Source organism: Pteropus alecto, unplaced genomic scaffold (genome assembly GCF_000325575.1).
Source record: "Pteropus alecto unplaced genomic scaffold, ASM32557v1 scaffold432, whole genome shotgun sequence".
NCBI classification, from domain to species: Eukaryota; Metazoa; Chordata; class Mammalia; order Chiroptera; family Pteropodidae; genus Pteropus; species Pteropus alecto.
The window spans coordinates 175434-196679 of NW_006432235.1; the positions used below are offsets into that span (position 1 = coordinate 175434).

The following is a 21246-nucleotide window of genomic DNA, read 5'->3' on the forward strand; positions in this document are numbered from 1 at the left end:
GCGCCCCCGCCGGCCTTGAGCAGGTCCGAGCGAGACTGGCAGTGCGCCTCGCGGCTGCGCTCGATGTAGATGTTGACGGCCAGCACGCCGATCACCTCAGCCAGGATGAACGACAGCCCTCCGAAGTAGAAGGACCAGCCGTACGAGTAGTGGTTTTTCTTCTCTTCGTCCCGCTTCGGGCCCGGCTCGCCCGCGTTGGCCGAGATGTACACGATCACGCCGATGATGTTGCTCAGGCCTGGGCGGGGACGGTCAGACGGGAGCCTCGCGGCCACCCCGGCCCCGGCCCCGTCCCGCCCCCGCTGGCCTAGCTCCACCTCTGGATTGTATAGGCCCGGCCTAGATGACCCGAGCCGGGACCCAGGTTGCCTAAACTCTTCCTCAGCTGGTCCAGTCCCCGCCCCAAGAGAGCCTAGGACACGCCCCAAATGGTCCAGACCTCTACCCGTTCGGTCTAAACCTCACCCTCAGATAGTCGAGGTCTTGCCCGGGCTTGTCTAACCTCCACCCAAGATGTTCCAGGCCCTGCCCCTAAGGATCCAGACCCCGCTCTGGATGGTCCAAGCGGCATTTCAGGTGGTCTAAACTCCACCCCAGTTGGTCTATGCCTCGCCCCAAGATGGCCTAGGCCCTGCCCCCATGTAGCTTAGGCTGTGACCCAATTGGTCCAGAACCCGCTCTAAGTGGTCCTAGCCTTAGCCGGCCCACGCCCTCAGCTGGTCCAGGTACGGCCCCAGATAGTCAAGGCCCTGCCCTCAGATGGCGTAAACCCTGTCCCCGGGTCTAGCTAGCCCCACCACCTGCAGATCTTGACCCGTCGCCAGAGTACCCCCTGCTCTTCGTGCTAAATCCTCCCCCTTCTCTGGGTTCCACATCGTGAAAAAAGCTCTGCCTGCCAGAGTCTCCCAGCACTTTTCACTTCGGATACTAAGGGGGTCTTTTCCTTAATGACATGCCTCACACGGAGTTGGTCTGAACGATTTCCCGGGACCAGACCTTTCTTGGATCCACTGGGATCCACAAGGCCCGCCCCCAAAGCAGGCTGCTCCCACCTACAGCAAATCACTTTCTCTCCAGTGCCCTGCCCGGCCTCTGTATCTTGAAGACCCCAATTCTGTCTCAAGGTCCCACCCCATCTCCCAAGCTCCTCCCCTTCCGTCACCAGAACCCCTGGCTTTGGAACCTAAACTCCCCGCACCCCCGATTATGCGCTAGTGTCTACCTGTCTGTGCTGGGTGGGTTCACTCGCCCAAAAACCGCGCGAAGACGACACCTACCTTGCCCAGTGGGTGGCGATGGAGCTTGGGAAGAGCCTAGGAGGGCTCCCGGCCCCAGGGATCGCCCGGGGCAGGGTGGCTTTGAGCGCGCCGCACACACACACACACACACACACACACACACGCGTGGTCGCGCAGGTGGACCGCCCCGCCGGCCGCCCCCTCGCTCAGCCTCTCACCTGCTGCCACGAACAGGATCCCTGCGCCCAGAATGACGTTCCTCTTGGACTTGTAGACCCGGGAGGCTGCCACGCACACGCCCCCGAGCAGCAACAGAATGGCGCTGAGGATGGGGAAGATGCTGGAGGCCCGTACGACTCCTGCGAGGGTGAAGGGGGGTGGAGGACAGGGCGGTCAGACGCGGCCGCCTGCGCCCCTTCTCGCTGCGCCTCCCGCTGGTTTTCTTCTCCACTTGTCCCTCTAGTTATCTGCCTGTGTTCTGGCTGTTTTTGCCTCGTTCTCTCTCCTTTTTAAATTTTCTCTGTTTCTCGGTCTGATTTCCTCTCTTTTTGTCCTTTCTTCTTTTGTCTGTTTTTCTCTCTCCTGGCACATTTTTACGCCCCCTTTTTATTTTTCTAAATCACCCCCCTCTTTTTCTCTGAACTTCTATTTCTATGCACTCCTTCCCTTTCTCTTTTTCCTTCTCACACGCTCCTTTCCTTCTTTCCTATACATTTCCTTTCTCCAGATCCCGCTATCAAATCTCTTAATATTTCTCCCCACACCATACCCCCAACCCCGCTTTCTGCCCAATTTCATATATTTCACTGCCACCCCCACCCTTTTTCAGCCAGGCTTCATTTATAGCGTTGGGTTTCTCTTTCTCTCTCTCTCTCTCTCAGGTTTCTCTTTCTCTCTCTCTTCTCTGCAGCCCTTCCCACCTACCCCCCAAGCCCCAGGCAAACAAATTTTGCGATTTCTGAGCTGCCAATCATAATTCAGGAATTGCCGCGTTCTCTGAGTTACTGTCAATCGCATCCCAGGCTTCCCCAGCCGGCTCCCGAGGAGGGCCAATCTCAGCCCAGAGAGCGACAACCAGTCACAGCACGGAGTTGCCGCCGGTGCCAGGACAGCACAGCGACCAATCAGCTCCCGGGATCCCCCCCTCAGCCCGCCCCAAGGTGAGAGGAGGGGGCGGGAGAGGGACCACGGAGCCAATCCCAGACCAGAGAATGTTTCTGGACTTGGATTGGCTGGCACGCTCATCTCTGCGCGTCGATCTAAATGCCCAGCCCCTTTCCCTCCCCTAGCCCAGCCTCGACAGTGCCCCCAATCTGTCCCGGACCCCCACGTACGGAGCAGATACTCCGCGCTGTCATGGTCGTAGTCCGTGTCCTCGGGGAAATGATTGATCTTCACGCAGACGCCTCTTTTCAGTCCTGGAGGGGGATGGGGGTGATGGTGGCGGGGGGACTTAAGAGTTGGGGGAACTGATGAGAAAAGACCCTTCCCCCTTCCCCGTACCCCATCTTTCTCTGTGCTGATTGGGAGACAAGAAGCTCTGGCTCAAGCCTGCCTCGGCATATGAGACAAACTTTCAACTTTTCTGGCCTCAGTTTCCCTACTAGTTAAAAAAAGAAAAAAGGAAAAAAATCCACCAATACCCACTAAAACGCCACGACCTTTCTCTGACTCCTGGGCTAAGAGACTCAGCCTCTCTGGCCTTCTGTATTCCCCTTTGTAAGAAAGACGTTGGTTACAGCAATGTCAAAGTGCACTTCTGATTCTGAACTTGATGAGTTTGAAAATGCGTGGGAAAACGGAGGCCGCAGAGGGCGAGGACTACATTTCCCATGAGGCCCTACGACGTTTCAAATCCAATTGTGGGGGGACAGCAGTCCCGGTGGATCATGGGTGTTGTAGTCTCTTCGGTCCTGCGTATAAGGAGAGGGATCCCCCGTGTCTTACCTGGATTCCGCTGGAAGGAAATGGAGTGGTTGGAGCAATCAGAGGCACTGAAGACACCCTTTCAGCCTGTAGGGGTCATTCACTCCCTGTAGGAGGAAGTCTCACCACCTTCCTCCACCCCAGAACCCTATTCTCCGATCTGGACCTCACACCCTTTGGAAACCCATCATCTCATTTTTAAGGACAGTTCCTGTTCTAGCACATAGCTGGTGACATGTAAGTAAGCCTAAATAAATACATTTATGTTTCCTCTCTTCTCCAAGCACTCACGGTCCTCATCGATGAAACACCCTGCAGGTGGGCAGCTTGCAGAGGACCTCGAGGTATGTGCACACACTCATTCCCACTAACGTGTGGTCAGTTTCCCTCTCGGGTGCAGCAGCTCCCTCTGTTATCCCCCTTTTGGCATGCATCCGGTTGATTTGTGAATTTCTTCTTCTGGGAGTTTCTGCAAAGGGAGGGGGCATGGGGTCTGATTCTTCTGTGTCCCTAGCATTGCCTAGCACAAAGGAGGGCTCAAGAAATGGGTGTGGAATGAATGAATAAATGAATGTAAGGATAACGAAAAGGGAGATGACAGAGAAAGGAATGGGGATAAAGACAAAGATTGGGAGGAAGGAAGATAAGGCAATGAGTAATTCCACTAAGAGTTAACATTTTCACGTGCTTTTTAGGGGGGTTAACTCATCTGGAGCTCTCCAAGGTCCCAAGAAATAGATAATGTTTTTGGTGTCGTGTGGTGGCCAAACATGGGGAACTGAAGTCCCACTGCTTGCAAATGAAGCCCAACTCCATTATGTCCTTATTCTGTGACCTTGCTGGCATCATTTAGGACAATACTCAGTCTCCTCACACAGAAAAAGAGAATAATAGGACCCACCTCACGTGGTTGTTGTGAGGATTAGGTCCAGGTAAAAACATTTAGCACTTTGCCTGGATCACAATTAAGTGCCTAGTCATTATCAATCAACATACCCATTGTCCAGATGTGGAAACAGGCACAGAAAGGGTTCATCAATTCACGGTTTATGGGTGGTGGAAGCAGATTCAAACACATAGCAGTTTGCCCTACTAGAATGTAAACATATGGGCTATTCACCACCATATCCCCACCTTCTAGAATATTGCCTAACACATAGTAAGTGCTTGATAAATATTTTTAAGAAAGAATGATCAAATGGGGCCAACAAGCACATGAAAAGATGCTCAACATTACTAACCAACAAGGAAATGCAGATCAAATCATGATGAGATACCACCTTATACCCATTATAACGGCTACTATTTTTTTAAAAAGCAGAAAATAATAAGTGTTGGCAAAGATCTGGAGAAATTGGGACCCTTGTGCAAGCATGTAAAATGGTGCAGTCGTTATGGAAAATAGTATAGAGGTTCCTTTAAAAATTAAAAACAGAATTAGTATACGATCCAGCAATTCCACTTTTGGGTATATACTCAAAATAAATAAAATATTTCTCTAAGAAATATTTATACACCCGTTTTCATAGCAGCATTATTCACAATAGACAAAAGCAACCCAAGTGTCCATTGGTGGATGAAAGGATAAATCAAATGTGGTACACACACAATGGAATATTATTCAGCTGTAAAAAGGAAGGAAATTCTGACACATGCTACAACATCGATGAACCTTGAGGACATTATGCTCAGTGAAATAAGCCAGTCACGAAAATACAAATACTATGTGATTCCACTCCTATGAGGTTCCCAGGAGTCAAATTCACAGAGACAGAGAGGAGAATGGTGGTTGCCAGGGGCTGGAAGGATGAAGAATGAATGGGGAGTTAGTGTTTAATGGGGACTGAGTTTAACTTTTGCAAGATGAGGATAGTTGTGGAGATGGATGGTGGTGATGGCTGCACAACATGTGAATGTACTGAACACTACTGAACTGCACACTTAAAAATGTTTAAATGATCAGTTTTATGTGATGTGTATTTTACCACAATTTTAAAGAAAGAACAGTTGAATAATGAATATACACCTCTCAAGTGCAAACTCTTACTCATCAGCACAGGCATTACGGTGTGGTAGGTAAGAGTGGGGTTTGAGTCCTGTTCTGTTCTGAACAGGATCATAACACTTCTCTTCCAACATTTACGATAACTAAGTGAGATTGAGCATAGAGAGCACACAGCACACAGACTCTCTCAGCAGATGGGTGATGACAGCAGTAACAACAACTAGTACTTCCTGAGGGCTAACCGCACACCAGGCACTTCTCCGAGCAGTTGACAGGTATTAACACACTCAATACTTATGACAAACCCTAGGCGCATGAAGCAATAACAGTCCCCCTGCTTTACAGGTGAGGAAACTGAAGCATGGAGTGGAAGAAGCTACTGAGTCCCACGCAGATGGAAAGTCAAGGGGAGGGAATGCAAGAGCAGCTGGGCTTCAGATGTGAGCATATGGGAGGCAGTGGAGCATGGTGACTTTGGTGGCTACGAGTGTGGGCTCTGGACCCACATGCCAGGGCTGCCACTTCCCAGCTGTGTGGCTTTGAGACTTGAATGCCCCTGAGCCTCAGCATCCTCATTTGGAAAATGGGGATGATGATATGACTTTATAAGGACTAATAAGAATTCAGTCAAACACCCAATCAAGATCAGGACACATGGAGCATCCTCTGTGTCTTATATGACCCAACTGGACTGGGAGCTTTTCATGTGCAGTGATAGCAGTGATGTGTCATCGGGTATTCCCTAGGAACTGCCTCACACAGACCTGGGTGGTGGGGGGTGAAGTGGGAGTGGGCTATGGTGAGGATATGGGGAGCAGTGGGTTCCAGCAGGCTCTGCCCCTCACACATTGGGTGGCCATGTGGCTGTCTCACTTATCCTTTCTGGCCATCAGCTTCTTACTCTGATAAACACAAGAGATAATACCTTCCCCTGTCACAGTTGGGAAGACTCAACGAGATAACAAGGCATGCAAAGTGGGGCCTTTGTACAGTCAGCTCAAATAAATGGGCTGTAGCTGACATTCCTGGGGAGGTATTAGACCCATACAGATGCCACCAGCCCCTGTGGCTCTCAGGCATTTGAAACTTGGCAACTGAGATAAGCTATGAGTGTACAATACAAACTGATGTTAGGCTTATTATGAAAAAAAATATGTATAATATTTCACAAATAATTTTTATATTGATTACAAGTTAAGTGATAATATTATATCTCTGCTTGGTTAAATAAAACATATTGTTAACCTTTATATGAATGTCTTATGTCATATAAATTATATCATTATCCTTTTCCTGTTTACTTGTTTTCACATAGCTACTAGGAAAACTTAAACATATATGCAGCTCGTGTGGTGTTTTAATTCGGTAGTGCTGCGTGAGAGCCTGGGACTTCTGGATTATCAAGGAATGGGGACTCAGGGCTTGGTTATCTGAATTCCTAATAATAAGAAGAGCAACAAAATATGAACTGCATTATCTAGCCCTTGCTCTGCTCCTGTTAGCCTTTTAAAGGCTTTATACATGCTAACTCACTGATTCCCCCCTTTACCCTGTGGTTAGGGGCTATTCCAATCTACATCTCACCAATGATGGAAATAAGACACAGAGAGGCGAAGTACATGGCCCAAGGTCACCCTCGAGTACTACATTCTATTGCTTCACAGTGATGGGGCTGGACCCCAAGAATTCCCAGGGACACAATGCCTTCAGAAGGAAGTGGCTTAAGGGGACCAGTTTCTATATTCCTGGATCCCCAATGGGCTGGAGTCTGGCAGGTGTGTTGCTTTGTTCTCCTAGGAAACAAAACAGACCTGGATTCAAAACCAGCCTCTGCTGCACATTAGCTGTGTGACCTTGGGAAAGTCACTTCACTTCTCTGAGCCTCAGCTTCCATATCTAGCAGACAGGGATAAAACAGTTCATACCACTAGGGTTCTTGTGAGCATTGGGTGACAAATGAATGACAATGATGGTAACAATAAAGCCAGTCTGCATTTACCTCTTCCTTAAAACATTCGGTTTGCCCTCCAGGACACCCACTTACCTCACTTCCCCCAACCTCAGTAACCACTCCTTTCTCAGCTCCCTTTGCTGGCTTCTCAACTCTCTGGTTGTCTCTTAATAATGACCTAGCTGAGGCTGCAGCCCTTCCACTCATTTTTTGGTTTATGTCTCTTCTCATTCTCTAGATGACCTCATTTGCTCATATGTCACAACTCCCAATTTGTATCTCCAGCCCAGACTGTCCCCTGAACTCTGGCGTCATATAATATTGCCAACAGCCTAGATCAAGAGGCGACAAATTGTGGCCCATGGGCCAAACCCAGAGAAGAATGGGTTATGCCTTTTTTAAATGATTGAAAAAATATCAAAAGAGACTATTTTGTGGCAAGTGGAAACGATAAAAGATTCAAATGTTAGTATCTACAAGTGAAGTTTAATTGGAACACAGCCACGGTCATTCACTCGTGTGTCACCGCTGGTTGTATTCATTAGCGGTCGTGACTGAGATGGTGTATGCCACAAAGCCTAAAATATTGACTGTATGGCACATTACAGTCCCTTGACCATGCTGTCCCAGTCCTAAATGATGATGTCTCTAATAGACATTTAAAAGTTAACATGTCTAGTACTGCACTCCTGATAGCCCTCCTTATAATAAGTTAGATGAGAGAAATGAAAAGAAATAAAATGAAATACTTGCTGTTCCATCTTATAAATACCCTCTCCATCCCCTCAACCCCCTTCTCAGGTGCTCAGGCCACAGCCTTAGAGCAGGGATTCTCAACTACAGATAATTGTATTCCGAGTCCAGAGACAGTTGACAGTTTTGGTTGTCACAACTGAGAGGTGCGAGCTGTGTGACCTTGAGAAAGTCGTTTTACTTCATGCAGCCTCAGCTTTAGAGACACCCTGACTCTTCTCTCTTGTACCCCACAACTGCCCCACCAGCAACACCTGCCTGTCGTAGCTCTGGAGTACAATCTGAATTCAAACCACTTCCGAAATGCCACTGCTCCCACCCCAGAGAAGCCACCTCCTGCTTCCCTCTTGCCTTCCCCTTAGTTTCCCAACAGCAGCAAGAGCGAGCCTGCTAAAGTTGAAGTCAGCTCATGTCACTCTCCTGCTCAAGAACCTCTAATGTGGAAGGCACAAGACACTGCGGAACATAGACGAACGCTCGAGATCATGGCCCTGTCATCTCTGACTGCCCCCTAATGCACTCTGCCCCAGCCATTTGGTTTCCCCCGTGGTTCCACCTTAAAGCCTTTGCTCTGGCTCTTTCTACAGCTGAAGCTGGTTCCTCCAGATGGCCACAGGGCTCCACCTCTCACTTCCTTCAGGCCTCCACTCAAGTCACCTGCAAAGTCTCCTCAATAACTTCACACACAGACCCCTCATACTTTCTTCTCCTTCCTGGCCCTTTTTCTTCCTTTTGGCATTTAGCTCTATCTAACACCCTAAATGTTTTATTAATTATCTTTCACTATCCATTTCTCTCTTTAGAATATAACACATAAGAACAGATTTTTTTGTCTGTCTGTTTTTTTTACCCCCACTGCGATAGTCCCAGAATCAAGAATAGGTCCTGGCACATAGTATAAACTCAATAAATACTGGTCATGAATGAATGAACGAGTGGCATTCTTACTCTATGTCCTACTCTGTCCTAGGGGTTTCAGGACTCAAGCCGCCTACTTGGCTCTGTGCCTGGTACTTGGTCAGACCAGGATCGGCCTGAAGTCAAATACCCATAGGAGGAAGGAAGTAACATAACGGGAGAAGCAGTTGAGATGTGAGGCAACAGGGAGCGGAGGCAATACTGGGGAAATGGAAACCCCATGTCTGATGTGAAGAAGCAGCTGCCGCTCAGATCCGGCCACTTGTGGCCACTGCAGAACATGGGCCCTGTGTTGTCAGTACTTCCAGCAGTTCAAAAGAAGCCGAAAATCAGATTTTCAATATGAAATTGCCTTATTTTTAAATGTTGGCAACTGATTCAGATTTTGGTTTCAGTTTTAAACAGTCAACACACCAAACAAAGCCTATCTGCAAATCATATCTGTCAGACCCGAGCTCTGGGCTCTGCCCAGTCCACACCTGGGTAACCTTGGGCAAGTGGCTTAACCTCTCTGTGCCTCAGTTTCCTCATCCTTGACAGGAGGGTGGCACCCAGCTCATAGAACTTAACAAGATAATAACAACCCCTGCTTGTCACGAGTGCTTAGCAAAACAGAGGAGGAAGGGATAGGAAAAAGAGGGATAAAACGAGAAAGGAAGGGATTTCAGTCTTTTGGTGCCTGAGGCAGAGCTTCTGGACTGCCTGGTCCCACTCTGTGTTGCAGACGGGGCTGCCAGGAGGCTCAGGGATATGAAAAGGTAGCAGCCACACAGAGATACAGAGGGATTTGGCTAGGAAAAAGGCTGTCAGAGGGAGAGAAGGACCAGGGTGGGAGCTGGAAAAAATCTTGACAGGAGAGCTGATGGGGGGAGGCAGGCAAGACCAGGAGGAAAAGTGCGGGTGAGGAAAGAAGAGAGTCCAGGAGTTGGGGCCAGTAAGGCATGACGTCTGAGAGAACAGCCAACATGAGGCAGGGGGTGGAGGAGGCGAGGAAGGGGCAGTGAACAGGGCACCCACAGTACTGCGGTAGGGTGTAGGGAGAGAGAAGATGCAATGGTGCATGAAGGAGAGAGAGGGGGCTCTTAGAGGAGGGCGTCAAGAGAAACGGTGAGAGGGAGAAGCAGAGGGCTGCCATGGAAGCTACCAAGTCAGAGAGGGAGGTTAGAAGGAGGGGTGAAAGGAGGAAGGAAACTGGAATGAAGAAAAAATAAGGTAAGGGGGTTCAGAGGGGAGGAGGCAGCAGGTGCAGCTGACCAGGGTGCACCCCAGCCAGGGATCAGAGAAGGCCAGGTTGCAGAGCAGAGTTGAAAGGTTGGAGCAAGAGAGGCAGAACCACCCATGGGGACCGCTGGCAACTTCAGGAGAAGAGGGACAGGGCCCAACGGAGGGGAGCTGAGACCCTACCTACCTTCCAGGCAGCAGATCCTCCAGAGGCCGGAGTGGGTGAGGCCTCCAGGGTCCTTCTTCTCAGAGCCACCGCCGCGGTGAGGGGGCCCGTCGTCCCCTGCTGTGAGGTTGGTGGTGTTGCAGATGAAGGCTCGCGTGTACAGCCAGTAGTCTGTGCTGATGGCGATGGTCATGAGGCCGAAGGCAGCGAAGGCGCCCACCGTGGTCAGTAGCACCTGCACCCCCTTCTCGCACCAGAGGCCCCTCTCTTCGTTCCAGCGCTTCAGTGACTCCAGTTTGACCACGGGCAGCCGGGGGGCCGTGGGCCACCACCGGGGCAGCGGGGGCGGGGCCGTGCCGGCGGCTGGGGGGGTCACAGTGCAGGCAGAAGTAGGGGGCCTGGGCCCGCTGGGGCTGGGCTGGGCAACGGTCGAAGCTAGGCGGGAGTGGTCAGAGGGCGGCCATGGTCACCAGCTGGTGGAGGGCAGGAGTGAGATAAAGGGTTAGACCAGGGGAAACCAGTACCTTCCTATTTCCTTGGTGGAACAGACTACTTCCACTACGCTTCCCACTGCCTCCCTCTCTGTGAAAAAAAAAAAAAAAAATCTCCTTCTGCCCCAAAACGGCTCCCTACAGAGACCCACTCCAAGAAATACCCCCACCATCCATCCCTGACAGCCTAGGACATCCCTCCAGCCCCCTCCAGCTCCTCCTCACTGTCCTCAACACTGAGAAAGCCATCCTCACTCCAGCCCTCAGTGCTTCCTCCTTCCAAGGACCCCTGACCTCTTCCTCCCTTTCTACAAGACCCTCATCACCACTCTTCTCATACACTTCTACACAGTCTCTAACTTCCCTACAAGTCCCACCTCTTCACCTACTGTGTCCTCTACTGAAGAAACACAAATCTTTCAATATCTCTTCAGTTAAAACAAAACAAAACAATAAAAACTCCCCAAGAATCCTCACTGTTTGCACAACCCAGAAGAATCACATGGTTACCACCATACTCCCCCCAAACACACCATCTCCTCAGCCTGGGAACCTCCTTCCTCACATAGACCTCTCTGTCTCTGGACCAAGGATCTCAACCTCCAACGCACCTTGAAAATGTCATCAAGGCCCTTTGAAGATACAACAACTGCGTCCCACCTGAGAAATTCAGATTTCCTTGATCTGGTCTGGTATGACCCTGAGCATCTAGGCTTTTTAAGGCTCCCTGGGGGATCTTAACCAGCACCAATACCACACTGGACCCGCTGGTTTAGAAGAAGGCCCCTATCTCCACCCCATTCCCTCTAACAATCCCCACTGTTTCCCTTGGACCACCCCACACCCCACTATGTCTTTGACTCAAGAAAAACTCCCATCCTTTCCTTTGCTTAAAGAAGTCTTCTGAATCCAGCCTTGCTATCTCTGCAACTTAGATGAACTCATCATGACCATCACTTTCTCCTCCATTAAGAAAAATTTTCTCCATGAGCTCTATGGCATTTCCTACTCATAGAAATCTCTTCCTCCAGACCCCCAATTCCTATCCATTCAGAATCTCCGAAGCTGACCCAGACATCCATTGCTGTCCAAGGAAATCTGCTGGTCTGCCCAACACCTCCCACCCCATTCTTCTGCCCTCCCACCACCTCCCACTCCTCTACACCCCCAGGACAGACCTTGTTATCCCAATTCTAGATCTCCCCAACTCACTTGGACCTCCCACTCTCTCTCCAACTTGCAAGAAACTTCCCCCACCCCTGCCTTGACTTCTCTCACATATGAAGGTTCCCCTTCACTCCTGCCCTCTTCCTCCACTCACTCTGACTCCCAGCATCTCATCCACTTAGAAAAACCCCCTTCCTGCCCCCCCCAGACTTCTCTTCTTGGGAACACCCCCAGCACTCTCCCTATTTCACCTGTGCAGGAACATACGCCATATGAATTTTCTTTCAAATCTAAAAAGAGCCCCTCCATAGGCAGCACCCCTCAGAAAAATTTGATCTATAGGACTACAACTCTCTTTCAATTAGGAATAATCTCCCACTCTGCATGCCCCGCTCCCACCCAGTGTCCATTCATTTCCCTCTCCCAGAGCAGTCCCACCACCATACACCCCTAGCCCTGCCTTCTCCACCTCACCCCAAACCTCTTTCTAGGCGTTCGTCCCTTACCTGCTTCCACCACTCATTCTTTGCGAGACTTCATCCCTAAATCCCCTATTATAATTAAGAGCCTGGAAACCATAGAGGAGGGAAAAACACTCCTGGGTCCCAATACCAGGGTGACCTTGGCCTCTTCCATCCCCACTGGCTGGCCCCAACTCGGTCTGATACATGGATGGGTGGTTGAAAAAGGTTGTCTATGGGGGGTGTCTCCATAGCAACTGGGCCCAGTGCCCCGCACGTGTGTTCCCTCCTTCACCTGGACTTCTGCCAGCCCACGAGCAGCCCCTACCCCATTTATCAGACATTGGACACTGACACCCCCAGCCTCCCTCTTCTTGCTGCTGGCCCCTTTCTCTCTCTCCCCTCCAAGAAGACGCTGAGTTTCTTCAGCTCTCCATCTCTGGGCCTCTTCTTCCCCTCGCTGTGCCCCTCACCACCAGCACTACCTCCAGCATCACCACCTCCACTGTCCTAGCAAATTTCTGCTTCTACTCTGGTGAGCTTGTGACCCCAGGATGTACCCTTCCCCTTATTTGCCCCATACAACCCAAGATAAGGAGAGGATAGAAACAGGAAGTAAATTAGGGAAATTCTCCATCAAAAAAAAAAAAAAGGTTTGAAGATCTTTTCATTTTGTCGATCTGGGGGCAATCTATTTGGCATGAGGGACTGTTCCTTTAGTCCATCTGTCAGCAGCAGCAAGAGAAGAGGGTGCACAAGACCCCCAAGTCTACAGCTTCCGGATATGACGGGGTCACTGTACCCTCTCCCTCTGAATGGGACCAGCTCCTTCCTCCAGAATTAGGGGGGTCACAGAACCTTCTACATCCACCCACCTCCGATTAATAAAAAGATCTGTCTCACCTCTGTTAATAGCAGGTCAATTCTCCAATGCAGTGGGGAGGAGTCGAGGAGCCCCCTGTCAGCACCCCTCCCAAAAAAAACCCCTCGTGGTTCCCAGTTCTTACAGCTCCCCTCCCCCAGCAGTGAGAGACCCAGGCGTCCGACCTGGTAGGGGGATGGAGATGAGGAGGTGTATGGGGGGTGGGGGTATTGAGGTGGGAGGGGAGACTGAGGAGCAGCTCTGAGCTTGGGCCCCAAGGGAGTGGGGGTTCGGAATGGGGAAAAAAAGGTGAGGAGACAATTTGGTTCTCGAGTCGCTGGGTAAAGTGCGGAGCTGGAGGACGAGAGAGGGAGGGAGCAGCGAGGGAGGGGGAGCTGCTGAGGATGGGGGAGCACGGAGTGGAGATGGCTGGGGGGAAGGGAGATAATGGGGGGCAGGGTCTGGGTGGCAGAAGGAAGCTGGGGAAAAAGAGAGAGACCCAAAGAGCGAGGGGAGAGAGACAAGGGAAGTGGAAAGAGGAGACCCGGAGACTGGGAAACAGGAATGGGGGAGGGAAAAATTGTGGGGAGGTAGTGACTGGTAGAAGGAAGTTATGAGAGAGACACACACACACACACAAAGAAATATCCAGTGAGAGAAGGAGACAGAGACAGAGACCCAAAGAGAGAAACCAAAAGACTAGGGGGGATGGGGAAGGGATAGGGTGAGGAGGAGGATGGGGGGCAGGGTCTGGGTAACAGAAGGAAAGAAGAGACAGGAAGAGTGTCATCCAGAGAGAGGGGGAGAGACAGATGGGGAGAGACTGAGAGGATGAGGGAGAGAGGGAGAAATAAAGGGGGAGAGAAACTAGGGATGGGGCAAGGTCTTAACACAGAGAAAGATGCTTTAGAAAGAGAAAAGGAAGCAGAGAGAGAGAGGGTAAATAATGAGAGAAATTTAGGGGAGAGGGGTCTGAGTGGCAGAAAATGCCTGGAAACAGAAAGACAGCTACAGAAGGAAAGAGAGACCCAAAGAGAGAAACAGATGGAAAGAGACTGGGAAAGAGAGAGACCCAGGTAAGGAGAGACAGAGACGGAGAAGGCATCAAAAGGAAGGTGGAGAAAAATGGGAGAGGTGCTAAGCTCAGAGGCATGAAGGAGGTCAGAGAGAGAGGACGCCCCTGCCTCCTCCCCCACCTGCATCCCAGCCTCTGAACCCTACCCCCATCCCCATTTCAAAGCCACCACCCCCACCCCCACTAGCCTCCATCTCTCCACAGCATCGCTTGCTGCCGCCACCGCCTCTTCCTGTCGTCATAGCAACAGGATCCAGGCGCTCAGCCAAAGCTGGCAGAAGCGGCCGGAAATGAGGGGAGGGCCTTTTTAAAAGGACCCCGGAGCTCTCCCCTTTCCCAAAATCCAGGGGAAAGCTCAATGTCTCCGGATCTTCCAGCCTCCAACCACATCCCTCAAGTGTCAAGGGCACAGATCCCCTGAAAATAAAATTATATTAAATTTACAAGGATAGCAAAGCTTTGAGTTTCACCTACACATTTTTTTTCTTCTTACCCCCTACCCACCCCTAGCTCAGAGTTCAACTCTCCTAAGGTAGGTATGGGAGTGAAGGGAAAAGTAGTATGCAAGAAGCTTGGGTGGCAATAAGTCTGAAAAGAAATGTCTTGGGTTGGGTGGGAGGGCTATGTAATAGTTTTGAGAAGAATTAGAACTTGCTAGTGGGACTTGAGGGAGAAAATCAAATGAGAGCAGAAAATTTGGTCTTGGGTTCAAATATCAAGATGCCCACGTGTGTGACCTTGAACAAAACATTTTCTTTCTTTTAGACTCAGTCATAACGGGGGCAAAACTGTCTGCATTGAGCGAGAACTTTGATGAGAAAAGGTCTTTGCACACTGCTCTAGACTGTCCTCACTCAAATGCTATCCAATACAAAAAGCTAGTTGGGACAGAAGCCTTGAGCTAGGCAGTTTGCATGCTTTGCAATCTCGTGAAATTCTCACCAGTTCCTTGCAACATGGGCACTGATGTTCCCATATTATAGATGAGCAAATTACAGCTCGGAGATGGATAGGGATTTTGCCCATGATCATGCAGGGAATAAAAGGCAGAGGTGGGGGTGAAGCAGCCTCTTTGTCGTGGTTGCTTGGGGTGGTCAACAATAGGTGAACTTCAGAGCCATTCACTCAAGGCACCTTGAGTGCCTGGGCCACCCCCACGGTTTGGAGGCTGGCAGGAGACAGGTAACCTGTGTCCCTCGCACAGCCAGTTACCTCCCCAGAAGAGCCATATCTCCCTGTACCTAGCAGCTCAGATTTCCACTGGAATTTCTATAGCTCAGTTTACTCAACTTGCCCCATGGGGGCACGAAGTTTAGAGAAACATTTGGACACTCCTAATTTAGAAGCAAAGAAACACCAGCCTCAGGCGAAGGTGGCTGGAATTCACTGGTTAAGAAACATTTGTTCTGCCCCTCTGGGTTCTGTTATTAGCCCTGTTTCAAATATGTGCATACTGAGGCTGCAAGAGGTAGCCCATCAGGCAGATAGGATGTGGCAGTGGTGGGAATCAGGGTCAAGGCTCCTAACTCCAGCCCTTGTGCTGTTTTCACTGCTTCTCTGTTCTTGGGTAGATGGATGAAGTGGGGGAGTTGTTTAAATCCTAACTGAGTGAACTAAAAATAAACAACAAAAACAGATACTTTCAAAGGGTGAAAACAATTATAAGATAATAAATAAGCCAGGGTTTGATAATAAATAAGCCAAGGTTTCTGAACCTTGGAAGTATTGATATGTGGGCCAGATTAATTTTTTGTGGTGAGAGCTGTCCCATGCATTGTAGAGAGTCCAGCAGCATCTCTGGTCTCTTGCTGGTAGCTAGAGGTTATAATAAAAAGAATTCAATTTGTTACACCTCAAATCTCATTTCTTATTGGAAAAGACTTTTAACATCTTGAACTTCTCTTACCTGCCTTTATATCCCTAAACCATTGCCTTCTGGATGTGTCAATATTATGGCTTTTGTTTTCTCTGATAGAGACAGACTTAACTCATGTTAAGACTTCACTTTTCCTTCTCTTCCTCTCCATATAAATATTTTTAGTTCATTTATTGGTTAATTTTGTGATATTAAGTAACAGACTTACACCACGATTTCTTGTGTCAGAGGACATATCTCTTTCTCTTTTGCTTGGCAGTTTTATTGAGAGAGACACCACATACCATAAAATTCACCCACTTAAAGTGTATGATTCAATGGCTTTTAACTATAATCATAGAAGAGTGCAACCATTGACTTTAGACCCATTTTAGAACATTTTCATTAGCCCAAGAAGGAGCCACACACCCCTCAGCCGGCCATCACTCCCAATCTCCCCACACACACCCCAGCCCTAGGCAATCACTAATCTACTTTCTGTCTGTATAAAATTGCCTGTTCTAGACACTTCATATAAACAGAATGATACAATATATGTTCGTTTGTGGCTGCCTTCTCTCACTTAGCATAATGCTTTCAAGGTCCACCCATGTTATAGTGTGTGTCAATACTTCATTTCCTTTTTTTTTTTTTAAACGCCTACAGCACCTGGTATTCAATACTTCATTGACTTTTATTGCCAAAAATATATTCCATTGTATGGATATGCCACATTTTATTTATTTATTGGATATTTGGGTTATTCCCACATTTTGGCTATTATGAGTAATGCTGCCGCGAATGCTTGTGTATAAGTTTTTGTGTGAACATGAGTTTTCTTGGGCACATACCTAGGATTTGCTACATCATAGATTAATCTTTTCGAGAAGTAAGATAGCATCTCTGGACTTCACTTTGTAAGATAGAAATATTAGACCTCCTGATCACCCCTTCAGTTCAGGGAAGGGCTTCTTAGAAGGGGTGTCACAGACAATGCAGGTTATGGGCCCTTTCAGATCTTACTCCCAAATTTGCAAATGAATTGATCTCACATATGACAAAATCTCCAGCAGGCTTGATCTGGAGACAGAGGCTGTAGACTCAGAAATAAGTCTGCTAAGCATCTACTTTGGAGAAGGCCCTGATCTCATGTGTTAGGCAGGACTCAAAAATAACCTCCAAGATTCCCATCCCCTGGGGGACACACCCTGTAGAATTGAGTGTGGGCAGGATATGTGACTAGGATGGAGTGTCACCCCATGGTTAAGTGACATAATATGATAAGGTGACCCTGTCACCTTGTCTGCACATGTAATTAAGGTCCTTAATCAGTTGAAAGTAATCAAAAGGAAGATGATCCCAAGTGGGTCTGACCTAATCAGGTGATCTCTTTAAAAAGGGTCAAGAAGTCAGAAAGCCTCAAAGCAAGAGATTCTGTCACTGTCCTGGCAGGAGCAAACTGCCCTGGCGAGGACCTGAGGGTGGCAAATACTAGTAAGAGCATAGGGACGTCGGTCACACAACCACAAGGAAAGGAATTCTACTCAACCTGAGAGAATTTATAAAAAATTCCCTAACTACCTCTAGATGAGGGTACAGCCAGCTGACATATTGATTTCAGTCTTGGGAGGTCCTGAGCAGAGGACCCTGTGGCACTGTACTTAGTTCCTGATCCACAGAAACTGAGATAATAAAATATGTGTTGTTTCAAGCCACTACGTTTTTGGTAATTCCTTACACAAACGAGTTACCCCAGATAACTAATGAGCCCTATAATGGATAACTAACACACCCTGTCAATCACATTGCCTGTGAAAGTCATGCAGGGGTCGCTCAGCCAATGTTACCCCAATGCCTCCTCAATGCCTCCCCCTTCCTCACTCCCCATGCGGGCCCCTCTCCCTCCTGGATATCTTTCATATCTATACCCTTCTCTCTGGCCTGCTCTTCTCTAGACTGTGCCACCAGCCTACACCACTGATCTCCTCCAGTCCAATTTTCACCTGGACCCTAACGGTTATTTCTAACATTCAGAGCTGACTCTGTCTTTCTTCTGCTTAACATTCTCTATGGCTCTCTATTGCCTTCAGGAGAAAATCTAAGCTCCTTATCTATGTCCTTTGCCAAGAGTACAAGTCATGTCGTATGCCACCTTTCCTGCTGCTTCTTCCTGTAAACTGGAATCATTTCCAACACTGTGCCCAGATCCTTCATGCTTTTGAGGTTTCTGAGTGTGGCTTCCTTGCCTGGAATCCCCTTCCATCTCTCTGCCATACAACAAACACTCTACCTTCTCTTGAAGGTTCGATTTACATGCTCTCTTCAGGAAGCCCTCCCTGATCTTCCAAGGCTGTTTCAGGGGTTATAGCTGTGCTTCCACCATACCCTCTTCTGCCCACATTGGAGCACAGTCGCCTTGCATTGTGGTTGGTGCATTGGTCGGTCTCACCCAGCAGAGTGGGAGCTGTTCGAGGACAGGCATAGATCTGGCTCACTTCGGTATCCCCCAGACCCTAGCCATGGTAGATAGGAAGCCTTGGTCCACAGGTGCTGAATGAATGGATGGGTGAATAGATGGATGGATAGATGGATGGGTGGATGGATGGGTGGATGGATGAAGGAATAAATGAAAGAATCAGGAAAGGAGTGGATACAGATTCTGAGGTCCCTCTCCTCTAGCAGCCAGTTACAACCTCTTGTCCCTGTCCAACCCCTCTCCCCATCTCATATCCTGAGTGTGCTGTTCCCCAGGTGCTGGAGTGTTTGTCATCAAGCGCAGCTGGGCCCTTTGTGTTTTCTCAAGAGGAGCAGAGTGGTGGTGGCGTGTTTTCCCACTCTATCAGGAAGAGAAGATCAGCATTTCTAAAACGTCCTCATTCAGGGTGAAGTGGAAATATTCCAGCGCTAGGAAGTCAGGTGGCTTGAGTTCCAATTCTTGCTTTTCCTTGCCTCCCTAAAGCACCCAGAACCAAACTTTTGTTCTCTCTGCACCTCTATCCTCTTGCCTGTAAAAGGAGATGGCGGGTGCAGTTACAGATCCCCCTTGGATGGAATATTCTGTGATTTTGATTCTAAATCACATATCCCAGGAATCCTGGCAGGGCTTTCTGAAATTATGTACCAAATTTTGTGAATATAGGTATTCTTTTCTGTGAGTCTATAGCTTTGATCTGATTCTCATCCCCTTCAAGTTAAGAGTTGCTGCTTATAAATCAATTTAACAAAATCTCATGTGCGTTAGTAAAAAACAAAACAAAACAAAACAAGGGAGAATATATAAATGCAGAGATAATGTCTAAAGCAGGTTTTTCTCAACCTCAACACCAGTCACATCTTAGGCCAGATAATTCTTTCTGGTAAGGGCTGTCCTGTGCATTGTAGGGACTTTAGCAGCATTCCTTACCCACTTGATGCCAATGACATCCTCCCACCGAGTTGTGACATTCAAAAATGTCCCCAGATACTGCTCAATGTCCCCTGGGGACAAAAACACCCCAAGTGGAGAACCACTGGTTTAAAAGAAGAAACTGATAACAATTGTTCCCTCTGGGAAATGAGACTCGGTTTGAGAATAGGGAAAAAGAGAAAGTTATTTTTTCTTTGTATCCTTCTCTGCCGCTTAAATTTGAAAATCATGGCTTAAATTTATAATAAAAATAAAATATATTGTTAAATTACAGTAGCCCTACCCTTCCTTACCCATGGTTACATTCTCCATTGTTTCAGTTACTCATGGTCAACCTTGGTTCAAAAATATTAAATGAAAAATTCCAGAAACGACAATTTATAAGTTTTAAATTACGCACTGTTCTGAGAAGCATGATGAAATCTCTCACTGTCCACCTCTGTGCCACCCAGGACATAGATCATCCCTTCGTCCAGTGTCTCCACACTGTAGATGCTACCTGTCCGGTAGTGAGTTAGCAGCCATATTGGTGATTGGATGGACTGTCATGTTATCACAGAGCTTGTGTTCATGTCACCCTTATTTTAGTTAATAAGGGCCCCAATGTGCAAGAATAGTGGTGCTGGCAATTTGAATATGCCAAAGGAAGCCATAAAATGCTTCCTTTAGGTGAAAATGTGAGTATATATCAGAAAAATTATGGCACATATAAGAATCTGTACTATCTGCAGTTTCAGGCATCCACTGAGGGTCTAGGAACCCATGGATAAGAAGGAACATCTGTACCTCCACTCAGTAGACCACTACATAGTCACTGAAAAAATGAGGCCAACCTCTACTTCTGATATATTGCCTCATGACATATGGCAACAATGCTTAAACTTTTTGGTCTCAGGACTTCTAATGCACTTAAAAATTTTAGAGGACCCCAAAGAGCTTTTGTTTATGGATATATTATGTCTATCAATATTCAACATATTCAAAATCCAAACAGAGAGTTTACAATAGACATTCATTTTAGTAAAATAATAAACTCATTGCATGTTTTCATGAACAACCTATTTTAATCAAAAATAACTATATATTGCCAAATATAGTTGTGTTGGCTTATATTTTTGAAAATCTATTCAACATTTGGCCTCATAGAAGAAAGTCAGTTTCTCACATCTGCTTCTGCATTCAGTCTATTGTGTGAAGCTACCCAAACACTCTGGACTTAAACTCACAAGAGACTAAGAGTGAAAATGGCAAACGGTATCGTAGTATTAGTATAAAAAAGATGCCTAGGTTCCCTAGACCACAATTCAAGAACCACTGATGTGTAATATTGTGCTGTAAATCAGCGGTCCTCAATATTTTTGGCCCCAAGGACCAGTGCTCTTAAGAGAATCTAATGCCTGATGATCTGAGATGGAATTGAGGTGGTGATGCTAGAGCCAAATACAGATGAAGCTTCACCCTCTTGCCCACCTCTCACCTTCTGCTGTGAAGCCCAGTTCCCAAAAGATCACAGACCAATATAGTCCATGGCCCAGGGACTGGGGACCCCTGATATAAATGAACTAAATGCAAAACACTGTGTAGGAGTGATAATAGATAAACAGATAGAACTATGTGGCTGCAATATACATGGAGGTATACAGCTTAGTGGTTAAGCAAGACAGGTCAGGAGTCTCCCAGGTTTCGAATCTTAGTTTGAATGCTTACTAGCTGTGTGACCAGGAGGAAGTTAATTAACCTCTCTGCACCTC

The 21246-nt window shown here is 48.0% G+C and overlaps 1 protein-coding gene across 1 annotated transcript in view; it reads right to left on the reverse strand.

The window, feature by feature from the left end:
- Positions 1–19792, reverse strand: part of CACNG8 (calcium voltage-gated channel auxiliary subunit gamma 8) — a 26395-nt gene extending 6603 nt beyond the window's left edge. Inside the window, exons 1-7 of the mRNA XM_015585738.1 lie at positions 19789–19792; positions 19493–19566; positions 17142–17169; positions 10200–10541; positions 2573–2656; positions 1457–1597; positions 3–238 (exon numbers count right to left, since the gene is read on the reverse strand). Coding sequence (XP_015441224.1) covers positions 3–238; positions 1457–1597; positions 2573–2656; positions 10200–10541; positions 17142–17169; positions 19493–19566; positions 19789–19792 — 909 coding nt within the window. The remainder of the gene's footprint in view (positions 1–2; positions 239–1456; positions 1598–2572; positions 2657–10199; positions 10542–17141; positions 17170–19492; positions 19567–19788) is intronic.
- Between the last annotated feature and the right edge of the window lie 1454 nt (positions 19793–21246).